General features: G+C 39.8%; 1 protein-coding gene across 2 annotated transcripts in view; it reads left to right on the forward strand.

Moving 5' to 3' along the window:
* Window positions 1-25,272, forward strand: part of CREB5 (cAMP responsive element binding protein 5) — a 439,577-nt gene that overhangs the window by 64,812 nt on the left and 349,493 nt on the right. For both annotated transcript variants that reach the window (XM_070369471.1, XM_070369473.1), the window contains exons 2-3: window positions 13,804-13,875; window positions 19,749-19,842. In XM_070369471.1, the coding sequence (XP_070225572.1) occupies window positions 13,822-13,875; window positions 19,749-19,842 (148 nt within the window). In that variant the 5' untranslated portion in view covers window positions 13,804-13,821. The remainder of the gene's footprint in view (window positions 1-13,803; window positions 13,876-19,748; window positions 19,843-25,272) is intronic.

Genomic DNA, 25,272 nt, shown 5'->3' on the forward strand with positions numbered 1-25,272 from the left:
GGATGACGCTCTGTGGAGAGAAGCTCTCACGTCTGCTGCTCCTTTTTAAGCATTCTTTGTGTATTATTAGCAGGAGAAGCCTTGCAGTGATAGCTTAGATGTGAGTACTGGTCTGGGTAAGAAAGCTTGAGAATCAGTGAGCTTGGACTTTGGGTGCTTGCTAGTGAATCCTGACCTCAGTTTCCGCGGGTGTTGACGGGTAACTATTGGTTTCCAGTGAGAGAGGGGGAGCCTTAATCTCACCATGTGTGGGATGTGCCCCGTGGGGCCGTGTTTTGTAGGCAGTGAAGTTAAGGCTTGCCCAGAAAAATAACATGTTTTCCTTGCCTGGTGCTTGAGGTGTTTGCCCGGTGACTGGCTGATTGGCGGTTAGGGAAGAAAGGAGACATTGGTTAACTTGGGTGTCCGGAAGATTTGTGTGTGTGTGTTTGTGTAAGTGGCTGTTTCTTTGGAAACAGTAGAGGACAGATGAAGAAATAACAAAGATATTACTACTTTAAACTTGTGTTCGAGTTCCTTGAAGCATCTTACCAACATTAGCTTGATGTCATTATTTAAATAATCCCGTCACTTCAAGAGTACCAGAAATCTTTTGATGTGGGTGTCATAAAGGTGGATAGGAAAACTGAAGATTTTGGAAATTACTGAGAATTTTGCCATCCTAATTCGTATTTGAACAGCTTTATCTGGTTGTATTTCCTACAGAGGCACTTAGCGGAGAAGATAAATCAAAGCTGTATCTCATCAAGGTTTTCTTTCAGCCTTGATGCAAAATGCTTTTCTGAGATTAAAAATGGTTGACCACTTAGGATGTGGTGGTACATGGAAGAGATATTTTCATTAAATAAAATTCTCACTACTCTCAAGCATTAAGAAAAAAAAAAACACCTCAAAATTTTTCAGTCTTTCCATACATACTGACCTTTCTGCCAGTATGAGGCTGGAGCCAGTTGGAGGGCCAGTGATCTGCTTTCAGGGACAGAGGTCTAATCATCTTGAACAACCCAGTGTCCTGGGTTAGGAAGTGTTGCTATTACTGAGGTGTCATCTCCCCATTTTCCCAAGTGGTTGAATTGACCAGATTTTTGATTTGTGCTGTGACTTTTTTTTTTCCCATAGCTGACTCTTGCTGCCTTATTCAAAGTTCAGTTCAGTTCAGTCACTCAGTCGTGTCTAACTCTTTGCGACCCCATGGACTGCAGCACACCAGGCTTCCCTGTAATCAACCCCCAAAGCTTGCTCAAACTCATGTCCATAGAGTCAGTGATGCCATCCAACCATCTCATCCTCTGTCGTCCCCTTCTCCTTCTGCTTTCAATCTTTCTCAGCATCAGGGTCTTTTCCAATGAGTCAGTTCTTTGCATCAGGTGGCCAAAGTATTGGAGTTTCAGCTTCAGCATCAGTCCTTCCAATGAATTTTCAGGACTGATTTCCTTTAGGATTGACTTGGATCCTTTGCCATCCAAAATATTTTTATTAAATATTACCTGGGATATTTTGGGAATTAAAAAAAAAAGAGAGAAGAAAGAAAAAATAAGAAGAGCAAGAACAAGAATAGGCAATAAGATGATGAAGGAAAATATAATTTGCTGAAGAAAATTTAATGATAAAAGGAGGGTTTGATTTCTTCTTTGGTAGCCCAAGTGGAGAGCACATGTAAACATTGTCATAATCTGTATTACTCTTATTTTTTTAAAGACTTTATTTTAGCACATATATAAACATATATATATATAATTAATATTATCAAAGTTTGTGTCTGTTTTACATCAACTGCATTTTTTAACCTTTTGACCCCTTTACCCTTTAGTCTTATATTAATATTTTTAGTCTGTATTAGTCTTATTTCTGATGACTCCAGGTGAGCCTAAAAGCACCCACTGATAAGAAGACACTGAGTTTCTCAGTTTATCCCAAGTGCCTTCCAGATTCCACTCTTTTCCCGCCATGAGAATGACTGGAGTCTGGATGGTAAGGACAGCGTGGCCAGGCTCTAGTGGTGGGCTTGCCTAGCAAGGAGCTTTCCCTTCATGTCTGTGTTCGGGAGCAGTACCCCAGGAAGGTAAACAAATTCATCTGGCTCTCTAGCTCTGGCTCCTCCAAGCCCAGGCCGAGGTATCTGATGCTCCCTGGCTTGCTCTGCCAGCAATAGCCAAGTTTATCCTAGGGTCAAGTGACCCATTACCCAAGCTTATAGGTCAGCTGGCATGTCACAGAGCTGGGGTTTGAACACCGACCAGACTCCACAGCATTTCTTGACATTGCATCTCAATTAGAAGACCAAGAAAGTAAATCTACTTGGGAGCCTACAACTAAGAAGCTGATGGATAGTTAAGGCTTGGCTTGGTAGTTGCTAGGTTATCCGAGAAGCATAGATGGTTGGGATCTCTTTGACGATCATCCCCTCCAACATCTTTTAGAATCCTTCATCTCTCTGCACATGCTGTCAAGTGTAGCTATAACTCTTTGCACCATCCATTACCTCAGCAATTCCATGTGCTTACACAAGGTGACTGAGAAAAACAGTAGCCAACATTTCATAGCACTTTACAGTTTATGTAGTGCTTTTGAAATATCATCCATTTGATCACCTCAATATCCCCAGAGGCACTTGATGCCGATATTATCTATAGTCCCTTTTTTTTTTACTGAGAAAAGTAATGTTCAGAGAAGTTAAGTAATTTGCCCAGGATCACACAGCTAATAAGCAAGGGAACTGAGATTCAATTATTGATTTCCTAACATAAATCTGGTCCCCTGGCCACAGTGTTAGGCTTATGGTAAATAATGTAGTCTTGAAAAAAAAAAAAGTTGAAAGTTAATCTCACAGTTGTGTCTCACTCTTTGTGATTCCATGGACTGTAGCCTGCTTGACTTCTCTGTTCATGGAATTCTCCAGGCAAGAGAGTATTGGAGTGGGTTGCCATTTCCTTCTCCAGGGGATCTTCCCAACCCAGGGATTGAACCCAGGTCTCCTGCATTGCAAGCAGATTCCTTACCAACTGAGCCGCCAGGGAAGCCCAATGTAGTCTTACTTATCAGAATTAAAAGCAAAATAAAGCCCAAATTAAAACAAACAAAAAACCCTTACTTCTAGTACAATTAAATGATTGCTTCAAGGTGTTATTGTGTGCTTTTATGTGTATATTTGTTCCTTGAATTGATATCTTATCAAGAGGAATGTTTAGCTGTAGTTGATGTAGTTACTGAAATAGCCGTGCTTTCTCACAGCCTCTGAGCTCTCATAGCACTTTGCTAAAACTAATTTATGGCCTTTAAAATTCTGCCTTCCTCTATAGACACATGCGTCCCCTCCGTACTGTATGGTCACTGGTTCAAGGGCAGGGGCTCTTTTTGTGGAGATTTCTTGTTCTTAGCATGGAGCTTAGTGCTTGCTAGGTGCCTAGTAACTGTGCAAGGAAAGAATGAATGAATGAGACCAGTGTCCTTGGTTTCTGATCCTGTCCCACTGCTTGCCGAAGTTGAATCACTTTGGAACAAGTTCAGGGTGATAGGTAATGAATCACTGTCCACATGCCACTTTTCCTGAAGCACTGGTGAACAAAGCCTTATGATGATCCTAGAATTGGATCGTTGAGGATCTGGAGTTCACCCATGGGCTGCTCCTTCCTCTTTACCAAGCCTTTCAATGGAAATGTCTGACGGGCCCCCTCTAGATTCCTTCTGGTTGCCACTTGTACCCTGCCTCCCTTCCCTCTCCCTCTCCAAAGAGTCGAGGTTCAGGGTGTTTCCCAGGACCTGACCTCCACCCCCTGAGCGGAGAGCCCACAGCCAAGCTGGGGGGAAGGTCCCAGGTTTGAGAGAGCAGGGGCATTAATAAAAAGTCCTTTTCCTTTCCCGTGCTGATTTGGAGTGTTGACTGAAAAATGGAGCTGTTGTCTAGGGGTGAGCCCTGGGGAGAGAAGGAGTTGGCCCCTCCTTGTTAATGGCTCGGACCTTTTGATGAATGGGAGTCTGGTACAGTGTAACCTCTCGTGGGTGGTGGTTCAAGGAAAAGGCCTTTTTTTTTTTTTTGGCCATGTCGTTTTTTCCAGGTTGTTGCAGTGGGTTTATAGGCTTCAGTGAGTGGCTCTTTTGTTTAATAGGAAGTTGAGAAAGACATGAAGGACTTTTCTAGTCTCTGGAAATGACTTACTGATTCTCAGAAATACATCTGATTTCAGCACTTTTAAAATAAAAGCTTAATGATCCTTAACTGTGGTGAACTTATGCTGTGAGCCAGACCTGACTTTTCTTCTTCTGCCTCCTTGGAGCTCAGTGGCCTCTTTGGGGTTATGTTTAGGGCTTGGCCTCAGTTTTGAGGCTTGAGCTAGTTTATGGAGATGAAATAATCTCTGTAATATGTGTGTGAGTATATATATATATACACACATACACAATCCAGCTTATCAGTAAGTAAACTTAGACCAAAAGAGAAAAAAAACTATGTGTATGTGTTTATTTATATATGTATTGTATTTGTATGTATGTGTGTGTATATATATATTTAACATGTATATGTGTTATATATATGCACACACACACACATATATATATATGAAAAAAAAGTGAAAGTCGCTCAGTTGTATCTGACTCTCTGCAACCCCATGGACTACATAGCCCACCAGGCTCCTCTGTCTATGGAATTCTCTAGGCAAGAATACTGGAGTGGGTAGCTGTTCCCTTCTTCAAGGGATCTTCCCAACCCAGGGATGGAACCCAGGTCTCCCTCATTGCAGGCAGATTCATCTATGTCACCAGGGGATATGCATCAATGAACATGTTTTTGGCCTATTAATAAGTATTGAAGTTGGTTAGGAGGCCAGTGTTCCCCTAGTATGTATTCTATGAGCTGATGACTGATGATAACTAGTAACATGAAAACAATTTAGAAGCTTAAGACACTTTCTACTTAAAAGGAAAAGAAAATCAAAACCAAACAAAACATGGTCTTTTTGATGACACTGTCCTCAGCAATAACATAAAATAAACAGGCAATTATCAAGAGTGAAAGGGCATCTGAACAAGAGCCATCTCCACCTTGGGCCAAGGCTGTTTTTGCTACTGTTGAGTCAGTACTGCTTAGAATAATGTGGTGAATGGATGGGAGAGTGGGGCTGTAGGTAACTAAGCGAGGTAATTCACTTAAAAAGTCTCCTCTAGCTTACTCATCTGTCTGCTCTGGATTGAACCTGAAAGCGTATGCTTATGCTTAGTTAAATTTTGGCAAAAGTCCCCAGTCCTCCTTCACACTGAGAGGGAATGATAATTTCACATACTTTTTTGAATATTCATAATGTTTTTATTGGCATAGAATCTAGCCTCATCCTAAGCTTAACTCAGCCTGCATTTTCCAGAGCTGTTTGAAAAGTATAAAGAGGTGGGTATGCGTCTAGTCTCTTATTTTCATTTCCTCTGTTCTATGTTGACTTTGTTTTTATTGTCTCCCTCTTACTATTTTCTTATCTTATCTGCTTTTTACCTCTAAACCAGAGGGCAGTAGGACTCATATTATGATTTACTCTTGCAAAAGCTGCACGATTAGCTATTGGGTCGGGAAACTTTTGTGTTGCACAGGGCTACCCATTCTGCACATCACAGACTGTTTTGTATTCCTGACCCCCACCTATTAAATGATACTGGGGTGACCCCCAGAGACAGCAGCAATTAGAACTTGGCTTCGCATGTTTACAAGTCCTCTTGCTGGGCCATGCAAGAAAATTATGCCTTCTCTAGGAAGACAGATGAGAATGTGTCTTTTGCCTGTATTTAGAGAGGGAACTTTATTAGAATGATGACAAACTCTTCAGATGCCTAAAGATTTTTGCCGTAATGTGGCCTTTAAGTGACCTGCTAGTCCTGTCAAATGTTGATATGCTTGACATTTGACACACAGACTGGTTTGAGTCTGAATCAAGTCTTCTGAGTGTATTTTTACCTTGTATTTAACTGACACAGTGAGATGGGGTAGGCTCTGAACATAACTGCTGGCTATTTTAGATAGGACTTGGGAATGCCTTGCTTTATTCTAGAGTCAAGGAAAAAAAGCATTCAGTTTGATGCCATAACTCTCAAATGTCTTTTCTTAGTAAGTCAGCAATGGTAATCATAAGATTTGATACTCAGATGAAATAGGCCTTGCAGAAAGCAGATAGGTCTGGCGTGATCAGTGCTGTATTTCATACACAGTGTCACATTCTGTAGCCCTGATTCATGCACAAGAAGGAAACTTCTCAGATGTTTTGATAAAGAATACTTCAGCCCATGCATTAGATGGACCAAGCATATATTGTTGCTGGAGATGTAAGGATACTTATATAGAATAAAGATATGAAGAAAACAGTTCTAGCCAATAAAAATCATTTGAATCTGTGAAAAGCAAGCCAAGACTAGAGAGCTGTGATTTTTCAGAATATTTTAAAATAATCATTTTAAATGAAAACAGTTTAAAAACCACATGTACTCAAAATGTCTGAAAAATTACCCAGAGACAGAGTAATCCCATTCGGGAATGGGTTACAATTTTAAAGTCAAATTTTACTGTAGTAGAGCAAGAAAGGAAAAGAAAGAACCTTTCCTTTCTACTGCTAACTTTTTCTTGAATTTCTAAAGGCAAGTTACTTTGGACCAGAATGAAGAATATACCCAGTTTTGCATTTAATTTCTTTACTATCATATTTTGTCCTCAGAGTTTCATAGGGAAATTATTTTATTTTTTAGAGCAATTATTTTAAATCGCAGGGGAAGACTCTTTGGGAAGGTACAGATGACAAAGTCAGCTGAACCCTCAATCACCTCTTGTTCCAGTTTATTTTTCTTCTTTTCTCATCAGTTTGTTCATACTGGGAGTAGGGAAAAAGGAAGACTTTGGTTTTCAGCCTGCCTTTGGATGTTGGGTTCAGTCTCATTAGAAACAAAGCAGGTGATTTGGTTACATTCAGTATTTCCTTCAAAACCTGAGAATCTCTAAGCTAGTGTTTAGTTAACCACCTGCATGTCAAATAAACTTTTCATCGAAATGGGGTGTGTCCTGCCAAAAATGTATTGTGCTAGGTAAGAGCAGGAAGAGGAACAGGGACTTAGATATATGGCCTTGGGCACAGACACACACCCTGCGGAGACTAACACCTCTAAGGCCCCACACTGTTGCTTAGCAAGTATGTTCTGAACTTCTGAACCCATAGGTAGGAAAGCTATGAGACAGGACTGTGTGAAACATAAGTGGAAATTAGCCGGTAACTTTGAAAAGAGCTCATATCCAAAGAAACATATGGAAAACTTAAGAAAAAAAGAGGAATCTAACATATGAAAACCCAATCCCACTGGAATGTTTTCTCATACACAGTATAAATGCCACATAAATAAAACCACAAACCTCTGCTAAAGTACACCAGAGGACGCGAGTCCCCAGCTCTCTCTCCTGTGAGGACCGGGTTGGAAGGCCCCGTGAGTTTCTAGAGACAAAAGCTGTAAATAAATCCTCCTCCCGGGAACCGTGGGCTTGGTTCGAAAGGACCTTTGGACAGTCCCTTCAGAGTGATGCAGCCTGTGAAACAGCACTAAAGAGGTCTGTGATTCAGGCTGTGGGACTCTGAACTTTTGAGATACCAGTGAATGGTGGATATCTTTTAAGGACAATGATATTCTGGTTGGAATGGGATGGCTGCAAGTGGTATGTATAGAGCTGAGGACTCCTGGGGATGTAAACAGCCCAACAACACACCCCATTGTCACCAACTTCTGTTGAAATTTTTTCTTAGAAGGTAGAGTCCCACCCTTGGTCTTCTTCCCTGTGTAAATCTCTGGTTTGAAAACTTTGCAGCATTCAAGGCGTTTCAAGCTTGAGGGTTGAAATGTCACTTTAAAAGCAGGGTTAAAAAGGTCACACAGCTGCAAATAATAATAGCCCAATGAAATTCAGATTCTAGCTGCAGCCCACTTCAAGAATAACACTGAAACAGGAAACAAGCATACCAGATCTTTTTACCAGTAAAGCTAGTAAGAGCACGTCTGATAAAATGTGTGTGTGTGTGTGTATGTGTGTCAGACAGACAGACAGACAAAGACATATATAACAAGACAAAGACACAGAGAAACAGACATAGAGACACAGAATTTTCAAGAGAGAAGATACACACAGTAAAACAAAGAGAGACACACACACATGCAGAGGGATACAAAGGCACACTCACAAAGTAATTGATTTTCTTGGACTGAGATTCAAGTGTATTTATTTTTCTATTTGAAGATATGATATTAAAATAATATTAATATTTAAATAATTTCAAATTTTAATTCTTCAATTAATATCTCTATAAATGGTCCTGTTTTACAATGTTTTACTAAAATGGTCCTGTTTTACAGATGAGCAAATAAAACAGTAAAAGCTACCATATCCTTCAAAATAATGTCAACCTCAAATTAAATATGTAATTCATTTCCAATAGCTAGCCACATGTTGGAAGAACCATCCTGCACCCTGACTTTTAGAGTAGAATCAGGCATCTTAGAATAAAATACTTTAGTGTATGCATTTAGTGAATTTGTGTTGGGTTATTATTAGGTGTAGATCTTTGCCTTTCTAACCAAGACATTGAGAGACATATTTGCTTTTTTTTTTTCAGAAACACAAAGTATAAATTGGCTATGCCATTAACTAATTTAGTTTTAATAAATACCCTTTGTTTGCAGAAACAAAGTAAGACTGATATGGACTCTCATACAGTGTGATGAACTCAAGATGTTTGTCCCCTGACCTTGGCATTTTAGGAAGGACCTGTTTCCTCCTCGAGAACCCTTTCTGCAGTCCTCAGTGGGGTAGAGAAGATCTGTTTCAGGAGTCTTGCCAAGACGACTGAGTCCAGGCTCATCATAGGGCAATAAAGGCTGATGGAGGTTGTTAACATTACTATTAAAATGCAAGCCCCCTTTCAGATCTCTAAATGCATTCATGTGCAGATTAAGAATACCAAAGCTGATGAGGCTGTATCAGTATTATCTGTACTTATTTATGTTTACAGTTTGTGGCTTTGGAGTTCCCAGAACTTTTGGTGTTGATAAAAGCGCATGCCAGGTTTTCAGATTAAAAGAACATTTAGTCTCTTACTATTCCAAATCCCATATCACTGTATGAATCTATTTGCTGTTATTGGGGAAATTTGGACCATTCCACTGAGATTGGAGTTTGCTGTGAACTAAGAATCAGTAATGGCCTACCATGATTTAGATGGAGAGGCATCAGTCTTGGTTGATTCCAGCAAAACAGATGACGTGGGTTTTTCCCCTTTGGGTTCAGTTGGGACTCGTAAGTTTTAAAAGACATATTGACAGTATTTTGTATAGAGTATACAAGTTTTTTTATAGTATTTGTGTTTTGCCATGTTTGCCCTCTGTGAAGTGGTAATTCCAAGTATATCCCTAAATGCCCGGCAAAGCATTTGAATGGATTGCATCAGCCATTGTGGAAGACTTCCCATTTTAGACCAGGAGGAATTTGTGGGGTCAAACACTGAACAATGAAAGAGTTTCTTGCTCATTGAGAGGCCAGTGGAATCCAGTGGCAGTTTAGGGTTTGAATTGTAAATCAAACCTGTCATCTCCTTGTGGACTGTGAAAAACCTCTACTCACCGCTTTATACAACATTTGGGTTTGTTATTAGGGTTTTGTATTGTTTTCCAAAAATTTGAAGGGAAATTAGACTCTTGAGGCATTTGTTCACTGAAGCTGAACTTTGGAAAAGAGGAACAAAAAAGTAGTACTATTTGTAAAGAAACTCTTAAATGATTAGACAGCTCCCTCCACAATTATTACTGTATTTAACCAAAGATATGGCTTCACTCAGTATTACTCAAAAGACCTTCTCTGGGTGCCATACACAATCCACACATGGTTAATACACTGGACTCCAGTGGTTTCAGTGTCTATGATAGTATTAATAGACTGAATTCATAATGAATTAGTAATTTACATGTGCAATTTAATGAGAACTAGCCTGTTATTTTCACCAAAAGCATCTTTGACTTTTTTTTTTTTTCCATCGAATCTGGTGAGATTTTTTCTCTGGTCATAACTGGGAACAGGTGGAATTATAGGCCTGCACAACCTCTTGCCTTGCTGAAAACTTGGCTATGGGCCAAAAAGTTTGAGGACCACTGCCTTAGGAGTAGGAAAAAAGCAAGCTGTTTGAGACGGTTTATTGTGATGATTCAGGATTCATTACCCATTCCACAAATATTTATTGAACGCCTACTATGGCAGCTCTCTGAAAGTGAAGCCTGGAGTATGGCGGTTGCCAAGCAAAACCAGGTTCATTAAAACATCCCAGCTAGTAAAACAACTGAATGGGAAATGAGAAGATGAGGCCTGACTTCTGAGGACCAAATGCGGAACAACCTGGCTAAAATCATGTCTGAGTAATTTGCCCCCCACTTGATGTATGATAAAAGAATATACACAGGGCTTTAGTAGAAGTCTGTTTGAGAGAATAATTATTACAATATGTGCTTGAAAAGAACCATAATGATAAACCATAAAAATAGATCACGGCTCTTGACTAATACATCAGGCCAGACCATGCTGGTTGATAAAAGTAATGAAGCCTGTGTGGTAGAGTGCTACTATTTAGTAAAACTTTCACCGACACCCACACAGAATGGAATGAGCAAGGGTGTGCTGTTTACAGAGGGTAAATGTGGGAACGCAGAGCATCAGAGCATCAGAGTTTCACACACACACACACACATATGTATATACACCCACTCAGACCCTATTAATCGCTGAAAACTTCTTTAATTTTAACAAGTGCCATTCTACCTTAGGACTTATTATTCCAGTAGTACATTGCCAAAACCTTTTTTTCATAGATCCATAGCATGTAATATATTGACACAGATGCATTTATGTTTAAATAATAAAATAATACAATAACTGGTAACTCAGTTGAACATGATAAACTGAACTCTATTTGAAGACAGAATCAGCAGTCCTCTAGTCAGCCCTATTCCTCTAAATGTGGTGTTCAGACCATGAAGGCTTGATAAGACAGCATAAATCTATAGGGCTGAACTTTTTTAAAAAAACTGAATGTTGTTCTAGTCTCCTACCACTAGCATCATATGACCGTGATATTTACTGCAGTTCATATGCAAATTGTACCCAATAATTAAAATAGGTTAGGTCATGTTGACATAAAGCAGAATTGCTAAAATTACTGTTAAGGGCCTGAATGTATGGGAAAAGTCAGCATTTAGGTGGACTGAGGTTTGGGATGGAGTTGTGAATATAGCTGAAAAATACTTCTTTGTCATACTGATGTGACAAGGCCTGGTCAGTCTCTCTCTTCTCTTTAGCTTATTAATTAATCCCTTTAACCTCCAGCAGTAGCACTTCCATTCTTGACCACTTCTATCGGCTGGACATTAGTGATCATCACTAATTCTTTCAGATGTAAGCCATACATGTATTTATATGGCACTTTTTCAGAACTGTTTCATTTTACTGTCATGTAATCTTAATATTGGTTAATAAAATGATTAATACTGGCATTCTTTGGTTACCTTAGCAGCTAAAGTTCTTAAATGATGTCCAAGAAAGACTTACCTTACAGCAACTTCTCTTTTATGCATAAGGAATAGTTAATACTAGAGTGAGGTTCCATAATATTTGTCCACAAAGTCTCCTCCCACCACTCCAAACACACACACTTAAATACACAGACCTTTCTCCATAACTTGTAAAAGGCTCCCTAACTGGTCCATGTGATACAAGGATGAAGGAGCTGAAGACTGATATTCACATCCCCATTGTAAAGGAGGGGAAATTGAGGTATGAAACAGCTGCGTGACCTGGTAATGGTCAGGCAGATCATGGATGCAGAGAGAGAAAAATTCCAAGAAAGTGTTTTAAAAAGTTCACTAGAAAATCAAGGCATATTTAATATTAATGGTAACCCAATTACCTTGCTGTTAGTTCTATCTTGGATCAAAATCATTTTCTCAGTGTTAAAGTCAGTCTTTACTTGGAGGCTTAGAAGTAAGTTGTCAGCACTCACAGGGGTGAAGAGGGATGCTCTGAGATAAGTGATGGCAAAATTTTTGAACAATGAGACATGAGAAATCATTTTAGTTGCTCATGACTTTCCTCAGACAAGAACAAGTGGAAAGCTTCTAAAGATATTTGTAGTTTTTCGTCATCTAAATATAATAGGGTAAAAAAAGCTTAAATAATATGCCTAAAACAAGAAAGCTGTAAAATTATGCTACATTACTGCCTTGGTAGGTGACTAGTCATTTCAAATGGAGAGTGGAAAGGGTATTACTTGCTGAAAGTTGTAGGAGGATGAATAGTGATGTGAAGAGAGTTTACATTGGAAAATTTGTTTTCTTTTTAATGTCTAACTGGGAGTATTATCTAAGGCAAATCTTTTTCCCTTTGTGTTTCAGATAAGTGAAAGTATACCTCTATTTCCCAAAGAATATATGTGGATATATTAGTGTTTGGGGAAGGGTTTAATGACGGACAAATTAAAATTGGTTGTTTTTGCAAGATGATAAATAGAGTTTTCTTGGATGAAGGGTAACTATTCCATGAGTGAAGCCGAGTTTCCTCTGCAAGAGTGAAGGTGACTTGAGACTCTTGGAATCACTTAGAAGTAGCATTCTAAGGAAACACATCACTTCCTTTGTTCAGAGACAGAACGGTAGGTTTTAGTTCTATAATAAAGCCGTGCGCCACCAGCAGCTCGTGGAGCTTATTTAAACTCAGTTCCAAGTTGGCAAAAAGAAAATTATGATTTATAAAACTATTTAAATTGAGGAACTTCAACTGCTTAGTACTTCTTATCGTATATTTTTTTAAAATTATGTTGCTATATAGATTAGTAACTACACAATCATGTATACTGTACTTTTATTGGTTTGGGGGTGATTTGCAAAGATAATTTTGATTATACTCGATTTTTGCCTAATGAACTTACCTTAGAGCCTAAGCCCTACTTAAGAAAAGACCCCACTATAATTTAACATATGTCTGTGATCATAACATAAGGTTTTTCCCTGCAAAGCTACCTTATTCCAGATAACTTATCTAGATCAGGGAGGCACCCCTTTTAATCTAATTTTAATTTCCAATCAGCCTGTAAAACCAAATTAATGGCATGTTTAAGGTAATGCTTTTTGTATTTTCTGATTTCACCCTTGCATAACTTGGAGAGTTTTTGTTGAGGTATCATCAAATGCCTGAAATGAAAGGGAATTTAAGGCTCACCACCAGGGTCATTTGCTAAGCTGGCAGTAGGGCTACCTTGTTCATACGAAAGCTCAGTGGGGTGATCATGGGAGAATAATTTGATGCTCAGGGTTGGTCTTCACACTGATGATTGCCCGGAAACTACCCTCCTCTTGCTCTCTTAAGCAGCCAACCCCAAAGGACTGATGCAATCTTTGCCTAGGAACCTTCCTGCACAGGTGAAGGGTCTTACCTGGAAATAACACCTGATGGCTGTTATTACAGACAGAATTTCTGCCACAACAGACATTTTTGGAGTTGCATTTTGTTGGCAATTTTCCCCTCAAAGTGCAGTAAATATGCATCTGATAAAATATAATAGGAACTCAGCTTTCAGGGAGCCTAATAAACCTCAGCCAGGCAGGACCTATTGCTCGTGTGCATGTTTTCCTCATCTAATGTGGGAATTAGCAGAGGAGAGGGCTCCGAACCGCTGCTTTTCTCATGTTTCTCAGGTAGAAGCAGGAGATATTCATGAATTTCTGTTTTCCTTCCTCCCTTTCTCCCTGACCCTTCAGATTTATGAGGAATCCAAGATGAATTTGGAGCAGGAGAGGCCGTTTGTCTGCAGTGCCCCAGGCTGCTCCCAGGTGAGTGTGGGGGGTCCTCTGCTCTGCCTGCAGGGGACGCAGTACCTTCCCACAGGGAGGCACCTCTCACTTGGCCATCATGCCTGCTGCTGGCCTTCCTTCTTATACCAAGATATTCTCACCACCGCCACCGCCACCACCACCATCATCGTTTTCCACTTTGAATAGTTTGAACTACTTCCCGCCCAGCCTCTGCGATACATTGGTGTTGGCCATTTCCCCCCATAACTTTCCCGGGAAGTAAGCCAGCCAAATCCTGCCCACCAGATGTTCAGGATTGATATTTCAGACTAGGGGAAAGAGGGTGCCTGCTTTGACAATAGCCACTTAAATTCTGGGCCATTGGATTACTGGTGAAATAGCTCACAGTCAGGGACTGAATTCGATTTTGTTTTGTTTTCCCACTTAAGTGAAATAAAACTCCTAGACTCTTCTAGAACCCACAGTTTTTCCACTTATGTTTAAGAGAGGAAGTTGGCCTGCTGTGCTGGATTAACCCTCTTTTGGCCTCCAGTGGTTCCTATCAAGTGGATTAGATGTGAGGTTTAGATGAAGTTCTATGTGCAGAGTGTTTAGTAAAGGACCAGCACATTGTGTTCGATTAGATCCACTGTTGCTATGACGACTGCGGCTATTAGTGTACTAGAACCCCTGTCTTTGAAAGAAATTGGAAACATCCATCATCTAAAATCAGAGTTTGGCATTTTCCCTTTGGAACTTGATGGAGACTTTTTCTACCCTTGACCCTTTGGATATCTCCAAGTTCTAGTCATTGGAAAATGACTGCGCATGGTGCTCTCGTGCCAAGATCTTCGTTTTATGGGATAAATGGCAATCTTAGAACTCAGAGCACAGGCGTGTGGGTAGTTATGCTCTCTTTCTCTAAAGTGCCCAGTAGTTTCAAGTGGAATCAAGCCCCATATTTTTGTCTGTTTACATTGTGGGGTTGGTGGCACAGTGTGGAACCATGTCTGTGAGTCAATGAGAGGCGACGTCCATTAAGGACCCTTTCATTTTATCACCCCAGAGAGTTATGAGGAGGGTTCTGGAAGCTTCCTGGGGGGAAGATGCCATGGGAACATGAAATGTTATTGCCCTGTGATGCTGCTGGTGACATCAGACCCTGGCTAAGAAACCAGCATCCTTTGCTTGGGTTCTAGTAGATTCTGCAAGGGCTTTTGTGTGAATGCTCGTTTTCACTCTATAAATAAAGCAGCGGAGAAAATTATTTTGAAATTCAACTATTTGGGGCTGGTTTTGGAGGTCCTTTTGAAATAGGAAACACTAGAAAGACATAGATAGGTTGTTGTACTGAATAAAATTCTGCTAGACCATGACTCTCCATTGTGAATGCAGAAAGTTAGCTTATCTAAGTTAAAACTGATTTCTACCTAGTTTTCTTAAGGAGGAGTTTTGATAGCCACAAAAAATCCAATAATTTGAGTAGTTTGCTTTGCTTTGGCTGTGAAAATGTGACATTAAGTTTTGTTCAATTTGAGACAACACACTTTCCAGGGGTCAGCTGTGTAAATAAAACCCATGTATCCTGCCCCCACAGAGTTTCTAGCCTAACCATCATCTGTGGAACCACATGGTCACGTCATCAATTAATTAATGAACTGCAGTTTTCCATGAAAGGAGAACACAGGTCACCCTGAAAAATATCATAGGGGGATTTACTTTACTTGGGGGAGGATAATGGGGTTTCCTCTGTGGAAGGGGCATTTAAGGGAAAAGGATCCTCAAGAGATTTACCAAAGGCCAAAGAAGGTTCATGGCGAGTTAGGGTTTCAGGATATTCCAGGGTTGTGAACCATGGTAGAGAGAGCGTTTGAGGAAGGCTTAGCTGCATCCAGCATTTGGATAAGTCAGAAAAGTGCACAGTGGCCATTGGACAGTGTGGTGGAAATTTCCCGTTTTCAACCCTACCGACATTTGGGGCTGAATAATTCTTTGTTGTGGTGGTGTTAGTGGGGGCTTCGCTATGCACTGTCGTGTCGTTATTTAGTCGCTAAGTTGCTGCCTTTGTGAACTACTTGTTAGTGAAAGAAAGTTTCCATTTGTCCTTGGCATGGAAAGGCTCAAATAATGTCTGTGAGTGATAACAAACTCAATCTCGGTCACAATTCTGCCTTTGTGATGGTGGTAACTAAGAACATGCACTTTTAAAGGATTGTTGTTGTTGTTTTAGACACTGAGTTGTATCTGACTTTTTGCGACCCCCTGGACTGTAGCCCGCCAGGCTCCTCTGTCCGTGGGATTTTCCAAGCAAGAATACTGGAGTGGATTGCCGTTTCCTTCTTCAGGGGATCATTCTGACCCAGGGATTGAACCCATGGCTCCTGCCATGTTTCCTGCATTGTAGGCAGATTCTTTAACCACTGAGCCACTGGGGAAGCCCTCCCTGTGCACTATAGGATACTTAGCAGCATTGTTGAACTCTACTTGTTAGATCCCATGAGCACTCCTCAGTTGTAACAACCAGAAATGTTTCCAGACATTACTAAATGTCCCCTCAGGGGCTAAATTGCCCCTGTTGAGAGTGACACCCCAATGCTTTGCATTTCGGCTTTAGCCTTGTTTCTTTTCGGATCTGTTTCCTTTGGGGGGATCACCTACTTCTACGTGATGCTCTCCCTTTCTATTTTAGGTATTGCTACAAGCCATCTTTTCTCCTTCTTGGAATCAGGCAGGGTATAAATAAACAAATGTTACAGACGTGTAGTCACTGGTGTCAGATGCTGCTAGAGCTGGGATAGCGAGAGGCCTGAGCAGGGGCTGTTGGGTTTGGCAGTTGGGTGCCTGCCGGCGACCTATGAGAGAGGAGTCCAGTTGGGGGCCAGATTGGAAGGGATTACCAAGTGAGTGGGTGGTGAGGAAGTGGAGGTGGCCAGCATAGAGGAGTCTTTCAAGAGTGCTAGGGAGTGATGGAAAGCAGAGTGATATAATGGTAGCTAGAGAAGGAACCAGCTTGAGAAAGGTTCTTTTTAAAGTCAGGGCTCTCCAGGCTGGATTTTGTCAAGGGCAAGGAGGAGTGAGCATGCTGACTTGAAGGATCACAGGTTGACTCCATCCTCAGGAGATAGGTGTGTAGAGGATCCTGTGAAGGAGATGGGGGTGCTCATTCTTCTGAGACAGGAGAGAACGGAAATAGAACCTATGAAGTTAATGCAGATTCTAAGATGGAGGTGATAATAAAGCTTGAAGGGGTGTATTTCAAATGATCTTCAGCTTCAGTGAAAGCAGGTCATTTCCTTGAGAAGGCTAAGTGAACTGGTGAAATAGTTGGACAAACATGAGAAATGGGAATTTGTTTCTTGGTTTTAAGGTAAAATTCCAAGCCTCTTCTTTCAACACCCTCTAAATTTGAATGTGAAGATAAACCTACAACTTGATGTCTCTCTTTAATGTGGAAGTGTTTTTTCTTGACAAGCTGTTATAAAAATATGAGTATCTTTCAGTTGAAGAGAAATTAGAATTAAGAATATATAGTAGTTGGTCGGTGATTCCAAGGGTCTCCTGGTGGGGTGTTAGGGAATCAGTCCATCATAACATTTACTTTAGCCACATTCCATAGCCTGGGAACCTGCATGGAGAAGAAAGGATGGCTGGGAATTGGAAATGGAAGTAAGTATGGATTATGAGTGCTTGCACTGTGTTGGAGGTGATGGATGGATTCCCCCACCCTTCTCCCTAATTGGAAAGAACCTTTGCTCTGTTAGGAACAGCTTGTAATATCTGGGAGATTTTTATGTATGTGTTATGGCTCCTTATAAATTAACTGTGTCCCACAAGTGAGGAGAGACAAGTTTCTTGTGCTCTTTCTAATCTCACAAAGTCCAATGTTAATTTCAGTGTTCCTTTGCTCTCTGCATTAACCATGTTTTAAGTTCCAGTGGCCTCTCTCAGCTCTGTGTCTGTTGCAGACTGTACATTTTGGCTATTTACAATTTGCTGCTCTTTTCCTACCAAATGTAAAAAAAAAAATTCAAGATGTCCTGTATTGTCTCTTTTGGAACATTATTATAGTTAATATGAGATATTATGGAAAGGCTCAAATGATAAAGAATCTGCCTACAATTCAGGAGACCTGGGTTCCATCCCTGGGTTGGGAAAATCCCCTGGAGAAGGGAATAGCTACCTACTTCAGTATTGTGTCTGGAGAATTCTATGGGATGAGGGGTCTGGTGGGCTACAACCCATGGGGTTGTAAAGAGTCAGACACAACTGAGCAACAACACTTTAACTTTCTTTTTTTTTTCTTTCCTACCAAATGTAAAAAGAAAATTCAAGATATCCTATATTGTCTCTTTTGGAAGATAATTATGATTACTATGATATATTATGGAAATTATTAGTAGTATATAATAAGTTTATATTCTATTTTTTTCTGTTTATATTCTATTTTAGACTATTATTTTATGGAGCCAAAAATGGCTGTCCAAATGGCTGCAAATGAAGCCTGCTACCATGTTGTTTCTGGTTATATATTATACAAAAATTATGATAAGGCTTTTGACAGAAAGACTTTAAGAACTTTAATCTATGTATCTAAGTCACACATGGTATTATAACATATTTGATGCAGTCATTCTACTGTGGTGTTAGAGGACCAAGAAAATAGATGATCCTGCAGGAAAAACCCACACATCACGGAGACTTCTGGGTATTCAGAAATATGGCATTATCACCATGCTTTGCAACTTCTATACTCTCCAATTTATGTTATACAAATGACAAAGAAATGAATGATATTTATTTGAAGAACTACTTTTGAAATAGTCCAATGAATTTAGCCTAGTGAATCCTCTCATTCCCTTGAATACAAATTATATTATTTGCAGAAAAGATTTCTATTCTAGTATACAATGGTAATTGAAATTTATAGCCACTATCCTGTGGTGCTGGGATACTCTGCAAGATTTTCTAAATTGTCAAAGCCTAGGAAACATTTAGCAGACCTAATTGTCTTTTGTTGTATTTTCATTTGACTTTGATAAGGCAAATACTCAGTTAATTTTAGTTATTAAAATGTACCAGTGTGAGTCAGGATAAGCTAGGCTCTGCTGCAATAACAAATCAGCTCAAAGCTTCAGTGTCTTGACACAGTAAAGACTGATATCAGTTGCCCAAGCATACATTTCAATTATAGATTGACAGGACATTTTTCATAATTCTTAGAATTTGGAGATGCTCTTCATAATCCTCCAGAGATTTAGGATGATTGAGGGGCCACTGTGACTGGCCATGCTAAAAGGGAAAGGATCTTGCCCCAGGAAGTTGATGCTCACATCTGGGTGACATGTCACTTCCATTCATAACTCAATGGGCAGAACCACTCATATGGCCCCACCCAACCACAAGAGGGCTAGGAAATCTAATCCCATCATATGACCTGAAGCCAGACAATTGAATACATTTGGGCACAGCATTTTGACAATAATAGTGTCATTCTCTGAAAATTAAAACTAAAGTGTTGGTTTACTACACTGTAGGGAGTATAGAACATTAAAAGCAATTTGTCTTATTACTATATATCATATATATAATTATGATTACTGAGATAATCAGTGTTCAACATCTTCATATACAGAAACATAGTATGCAAATGTCATGGGGTACATTTGTAGATATACAGCAAATAATTAAGCATGACATGGAATTCTTTCTCAAAGTCTGATATGAATGCATATGTGCTTGCATAAAATAATTTGTCATTTTACTTACCAACCATGCTTTCACACTTTTTCAGAACTAACTTTTTGTTTTGCCTGTCACGTTTGCAATGCTGATGTTTTTCTCTGTGATGGTAAATATTTATTATAAAACTGAATGGCTCCTCTCCTCTCTCCCTTTTATATTTTGTCTGACAGCGCTTCCCAACAGAGGATCATCTGATGATTCATAGGCACAAGCATGAAATGACTTTGAAGTTTCCCTCAATAAAAACAGACAATATGTTATCAGGTAAGGAGCCATCAGGCAAAGAGGCTTGGGTGAGCAGATCAGCCACATGTGAGATACTTGTCCTGCGTAATAGAATGATTTTCCACTGGCAAATTCTGAGCCTTGAAAATATACATTTCTAAGATATAGCTGAGACTTAAAATAATGGTAAGAAGAAATGTAATCAGCTAATGTAGTGTTTACTAAAATAATTGGAACTCTATGACTTCTCATTTTTCTGTAATGTGAAATATTTATTGCTATGAAACTTGTATCCATGTATTTTTTTTAAATCACATATCTGTAATTACTCAAGCAACAAATATTAATTGAGTATTGGTAATGCACTCTGCATAAAAAGCAGAGACATTACTTTGTCAACAAAGGTCCATCTAGTCAAGGCTATGGTTTTTCCAGTAGTCATGTATGGATGTGAGAGTTGGACTATAAAGAAAGCTGAGCACCGAAGAATTGATGCTTTTGAACTGTGGTGTTAGAGAAGACTCTTGAGAATCCTTTGGACTGCAAGGAGATCCAACCAGTCCATCCTAAAGGAGATCAGTCCTGGGTGTTCATTGGAAGGACTGATGTTGAAGCTGAAACTCCAATACTTTGGCCACCTGATGCAAAGACCTGACTCATTTGAAAAGACCCTGATGCTGGGAAAGATTGAGAGTAGGAGGAGAAGGAGACAACAGAGGATGAGATGGTTGGATGGCATCACCAACTCAATGGACATGAGTTTGGGTAAACTCCAGGAGTTGGTGATGGACAGGGAGGCCTGGCATGCTGTGGTTCATGGGGTCACAAAGAGTGGGACATGACTGGTGACTGAACTGAACTGAACTGAATGCACTCTGCACCATTCTGAGTGCCATGGAGCCTCAAAGATTGATATGATTACTATTTTTGAGGATATCATAATGTAGTGTGTATGTGTGTATGTGTGTGAAAACTTAGCTAAAACGGAAGACTGTCCATGATACGTATCAAAAGAGCATTGTAAGGAAGAATGCTGTGTGACTTTTGTAGAAGGAGCTCTCTTTCTGGTTGAACTAATCAGTGAACGTTTCCTTAAGAAACAGTACCTGCTTCATAATTAGGAAATTAAATGAGATAATGATGGAAATATAGCGAGTACTCAGCAAATGTGAGCAGAAATAAATAAGGCTAATCTAGCAATTAATTGCCATTCTGTCCCATTTTGACAAAAGAGTGCCAGTTTTCTCACAAAGAGTGAGAAAACTTGAATTCTAGTCTGGCCAGATGACCTTGAGTAAGTTGGTGAACACTTCCGGGCTTCAGTTTCTTTTTCTATAAAATGGGAATGATTTTATCTGCTAAGATACAATGAAAGTATTAAGTGAAAGTATTTCATGAACCCAACAAGGGTAATTAAAGCATTTCCCTTCTTAGGCTAGAAATAATTTGCTCAAGCCGCTGTCTCCCTGGCATCGTGAAAAAAATGATACACCCATAAACATGTTTTAAAAGATATCAGAAGAGAAACTGACTGCCCAGGCAAAACTGGCTCCAATAATTGAGCATTTCTATGGCACTTAAATTTTACAAGTATTTTATTATCAGTATTATCAGTAAACCCTCTAAGAGTTTTGTCAGACAGGTTATTATTACAAGCCACATTTTACTGAAGAGGTGGAGGGACGTGGGAGAGGGAGCAGCTCTCCCAGACTCCCCAGTTCAGTTCAGTTTTGCGCAGTCACGTCAGACTCTGCGACCCCATGGACTGCAGCATGCCAGGCCTCCCAATAGGGCAGAAATAGAGCCCCTGATCCTGCATTTCTAACCCTCTGACCCACACCAGCTACTGCACTGTCAGGCTTCCTCAGTTGATGCATATGATCAAATACTTTCAGTGATGGGACCGCCCACACATGTTCACAATCCGGCCTGTACTTGTTAATAGTGCAGATGTACTATAGTTTGGAAGACTCCTGAGTTCAAAGGCAGCCTTTTCCTTCAACCCTCCCCCCACACCCTTCCCCGATACCTTTCTCAGTCTGTTTGTTTTCATTGAACTAGCTGGCTCTTCAGAAACAGCTTTGTCTTTCCTTAAGTCTAGAAACAGAGATGCAGAAACTCAAATTTCTAAGAATTATGAAAGCCTAGAAGGATTAGGAAGGGTGGTCTGTTCTTTTGTTTTGATCATTTATTAAGTTCAGTAGAGTCACATGTGGTGTTACCTTACAGTTCAACAATGAACATATATATGCAAATAGCAAGGCATTAGACTTTGGAATCCCCAATATTTTAAAATAATAAGTTCACCCTTTATTTTATCCCAAACAGGATCCTTAAAATAGGCTGCCTTGGGGTAGGGAGTGGTGAGTGAGTGTGAGGATGCTGTGCTTAGTCGCTCAGTCATGTTCCATTCTTTGCAACCCTATGGACTGTAGCCCGCCAGGCTCCTCTGTCCTTGGGAATCTCCACGCAAGAATACTGGAGTGGGTTGCAATGCCCTCCTCCAGGGATCTTCCCAACCCAGGGATCGAACCCAGGTCTCCCACATTGCAGGAGGATTCTTTACCATCTGAGCCATCAGGGAAGAGGGAATGGTGAATATCTGGAGATTTTCAGAGATAGAGATAAGAATTACTCTAGTGTCTCTCAGACAGACCGCTAGGGTGACCCTAAAGGGAGCCCCATCTGAAGGTCTGAAAAAAAAGCTAAAGATGTGTGAACATGTCTATAGATTTTCTATAATCAGATTTTTGATGAAGGTCTTGCAGCTTTTCAGTCATTCCTACCAGATTCTTACTAGTTTGATAAGAATTGTTGCTGGTGATAATTGGCATTGTCAGATGGAAAACTATTGACAGAAAAGTCACTCTGATTTTTATTATATTGAACTTGGAATAAGAAAATGAAGAGAGAAATAAATGAGGAAAAACAGCATGAATAATATAAAGGTATATATTTTTTTTGCTTTCTCAGGTTTTATGTTGAAGCTGGTAGGAGGCCATTTCATACTCCCAATGAAATTGAGTGTTAAATTTTAAAATGTGCTACCCACACTGCATGTTTGTAATCTTGCAGAATTTTCTTGCTGGAACAAAATGCAGAGCTCTTCAGTCCAACTCCAGGGGTTGAGGTCAACTACACATCATATGTCAATTTGTCCGCAGTGAATTGTAATAGGCTATTTACTGGGTATTTTTGCCTTGCTATTTTTTCTCAAGAAAGTCTTTATATATATTTATCTCAAACACAGTTTTAGCATACTAGATTATGATTGTAAATATGATTGAAATTTTATTTGTGTATATCTTGATTACTTGGATTTGAATTTATCAAAAGTTTCAGAATATATTTTTATTAAAATATGTTCATTAAGATTTTATTTCTTAATGTCCCTTAAGCCTATTTTGTGGCCTCTCATAAAGATTAATAATTTTGTACAGCTTGAAATATAGTAAAAATAAAAATAGTATAAATCAAATCTTAAATCAGTGAGTGTCATCAGGGCAAAAATGTTTAAGTCCCTCCTGGGCTATTTTTTTTTCAAGCAATATTCGATTATACAGAATTTTATTTCAGATGAATAGGAATTTGACATATATTAAGGAGATAATGTATGGTAGGTATGTTTATCACTGATTTCAGGATATCTGGCTAACCTAAATTTTTGGAAAATCACTTCATCCTTCCTTAATTGCAAATATTGCAGTTAGGGAAGTTATTAAGATACCACAGATATATTCTTCATGGATGAATATCCAAAGAATTGTAAGATCTGAAATAATTTCATAGCTTTGCCATAGAGCCCATTTTATTTAGGGCGGGTAGAATTTACTACTCAAAATGACTGTAAACAATCTTTGACACACCACAAGTCAGGTTAATACCAGTGGCAGTCATGGTGTTTTATGAAGATGAGTCTGCTCTTATGGGTGGAGAGTAAACATAAAACCTTTCTTTCTAAGGGGTCAGTACTAGTAGGGACATGAATAGGAGTGGTGGTGTTGGCTTCCGAGGGCAAAGACTCCCATCCCCTCCCACCTTGGTCCTTCCACCCTTATTTGGGCCATATGATACACATCCAGAGTTCCTGATGTGATCAGGGGCATGAATCATTCCCTTTAGCTATTCTTAATCTGATAGGTGGTAATTTCTTGGTGAGGAAAGTGGTGATAGCAAAGGTTTTTAGGTGCCAAGTTTGAAATGGGAATCTACTGAGGACAGTAATTACCAACTACCACATCACATCAGATCTATCTGGTTTGCAAATGATGATCAAATTTCAGTATTAGAGATACTGAAGCATTAGAGATATGTGTTTGGGTCTGCATTAATGGTTTTATGGCTTGGTATCCTGGAATTCCCCCGTCTTGCCCTATCAAACATCCCCACCTCCAATTTTTACAGGGTTCCCAGGTTCTGCACAGGGGAAAGACAGAATAGGAATCAAAGTGCAACTTTGTAGCTGAACAAATAATAAGCGGATAATACTCTAAATGAGAACTCTGTGTGTATGTGTTGTGTGTTGTGGATTGACCTAGAAGATGATCGATTTTGTTTCATTAAAGGGAAGATGAAGTTCAAGAGTATCACAGACCTTTCCCAAAAGGTAAAGCCCTATCAACACTCAGGTGGGAAACCTGAGAAAGAGACACAGAGACTGCCTTGAAATGCCTGGTCAGTTCCCCCGCTAGACATCTTAATCCGATTAATGCTGCAGGCAAAGGGGCTGTGCTTGTAGAAAAGTTAGGACTGGCACCCTCTGAGGTGTAGAAAGAGGATCTGAAGCTGCCTCTTCACCACCATTCATTTATTTAACAAACATTTGATGAGTGCCTGCAAGGATCCTATTGTGCTGGGTGCTGGGGATGTGGCATTGAACCAGACAGATGAAGTTGCTCTTCCATAGAGCTGACTTTACGCTATTGAGAGTGGGGAGAAAGAGACATAATAGACAAACAAAACAAAACAACCCCTTGCCCCCAGATAAATAAATAAGAAAATATCAGTTAGGGACAAGTACTCTGATGAAGATAAAAATATGATAGGGTGACATCAGTGGCCAGCAGGCTGTCTGAAGGGAGGTCAGGAAAGGCCATTTCCGGATGGATATGGCATTTCAGCCAAGACCAGTGTTCAGTACTTTCTCTCTGACCTCTGAGTGTGGTGGGGCTGGAAGTGGTAAAACCCCAATACCAGAGGCGGTGCAGCTGACTGTGTCTTGTACTGACACACAGAGGAGAGGTGAGAGAGACTGGCTTCTTCCTCTCATCTTCCTTGTATAAAGGACACTATAACCCTTCAGAACCCAGCTGAGATCTGGATTAGGTCTACAAGTACAGCCTAGTTCCAGATTCAGAACCTAATTCTTACTGTGGAGAAAGCAAAATGTTTTCAGTGAAGTAGAACTTTTGTTTCCAAGAGACTGTAATCAACCAGACAATCTCAGAATCTGAATCTACTGCCCAGGGC

This window comes from Bos mutus, chromosome 4 (genome assembly GCF_027580195.1).
Source record: "Bos mutus isolate GX-2022 chromosome 4, NWIPB_WYAK_1.1, whole genome shotgun sequence".
Classification (NCBI taxonomy): domain Eukaryota; kingdom Metazoa; phylum Chordata; class Mammalia; order Artiodactyla; family Bovidae; genus Bos; species Bos mutus.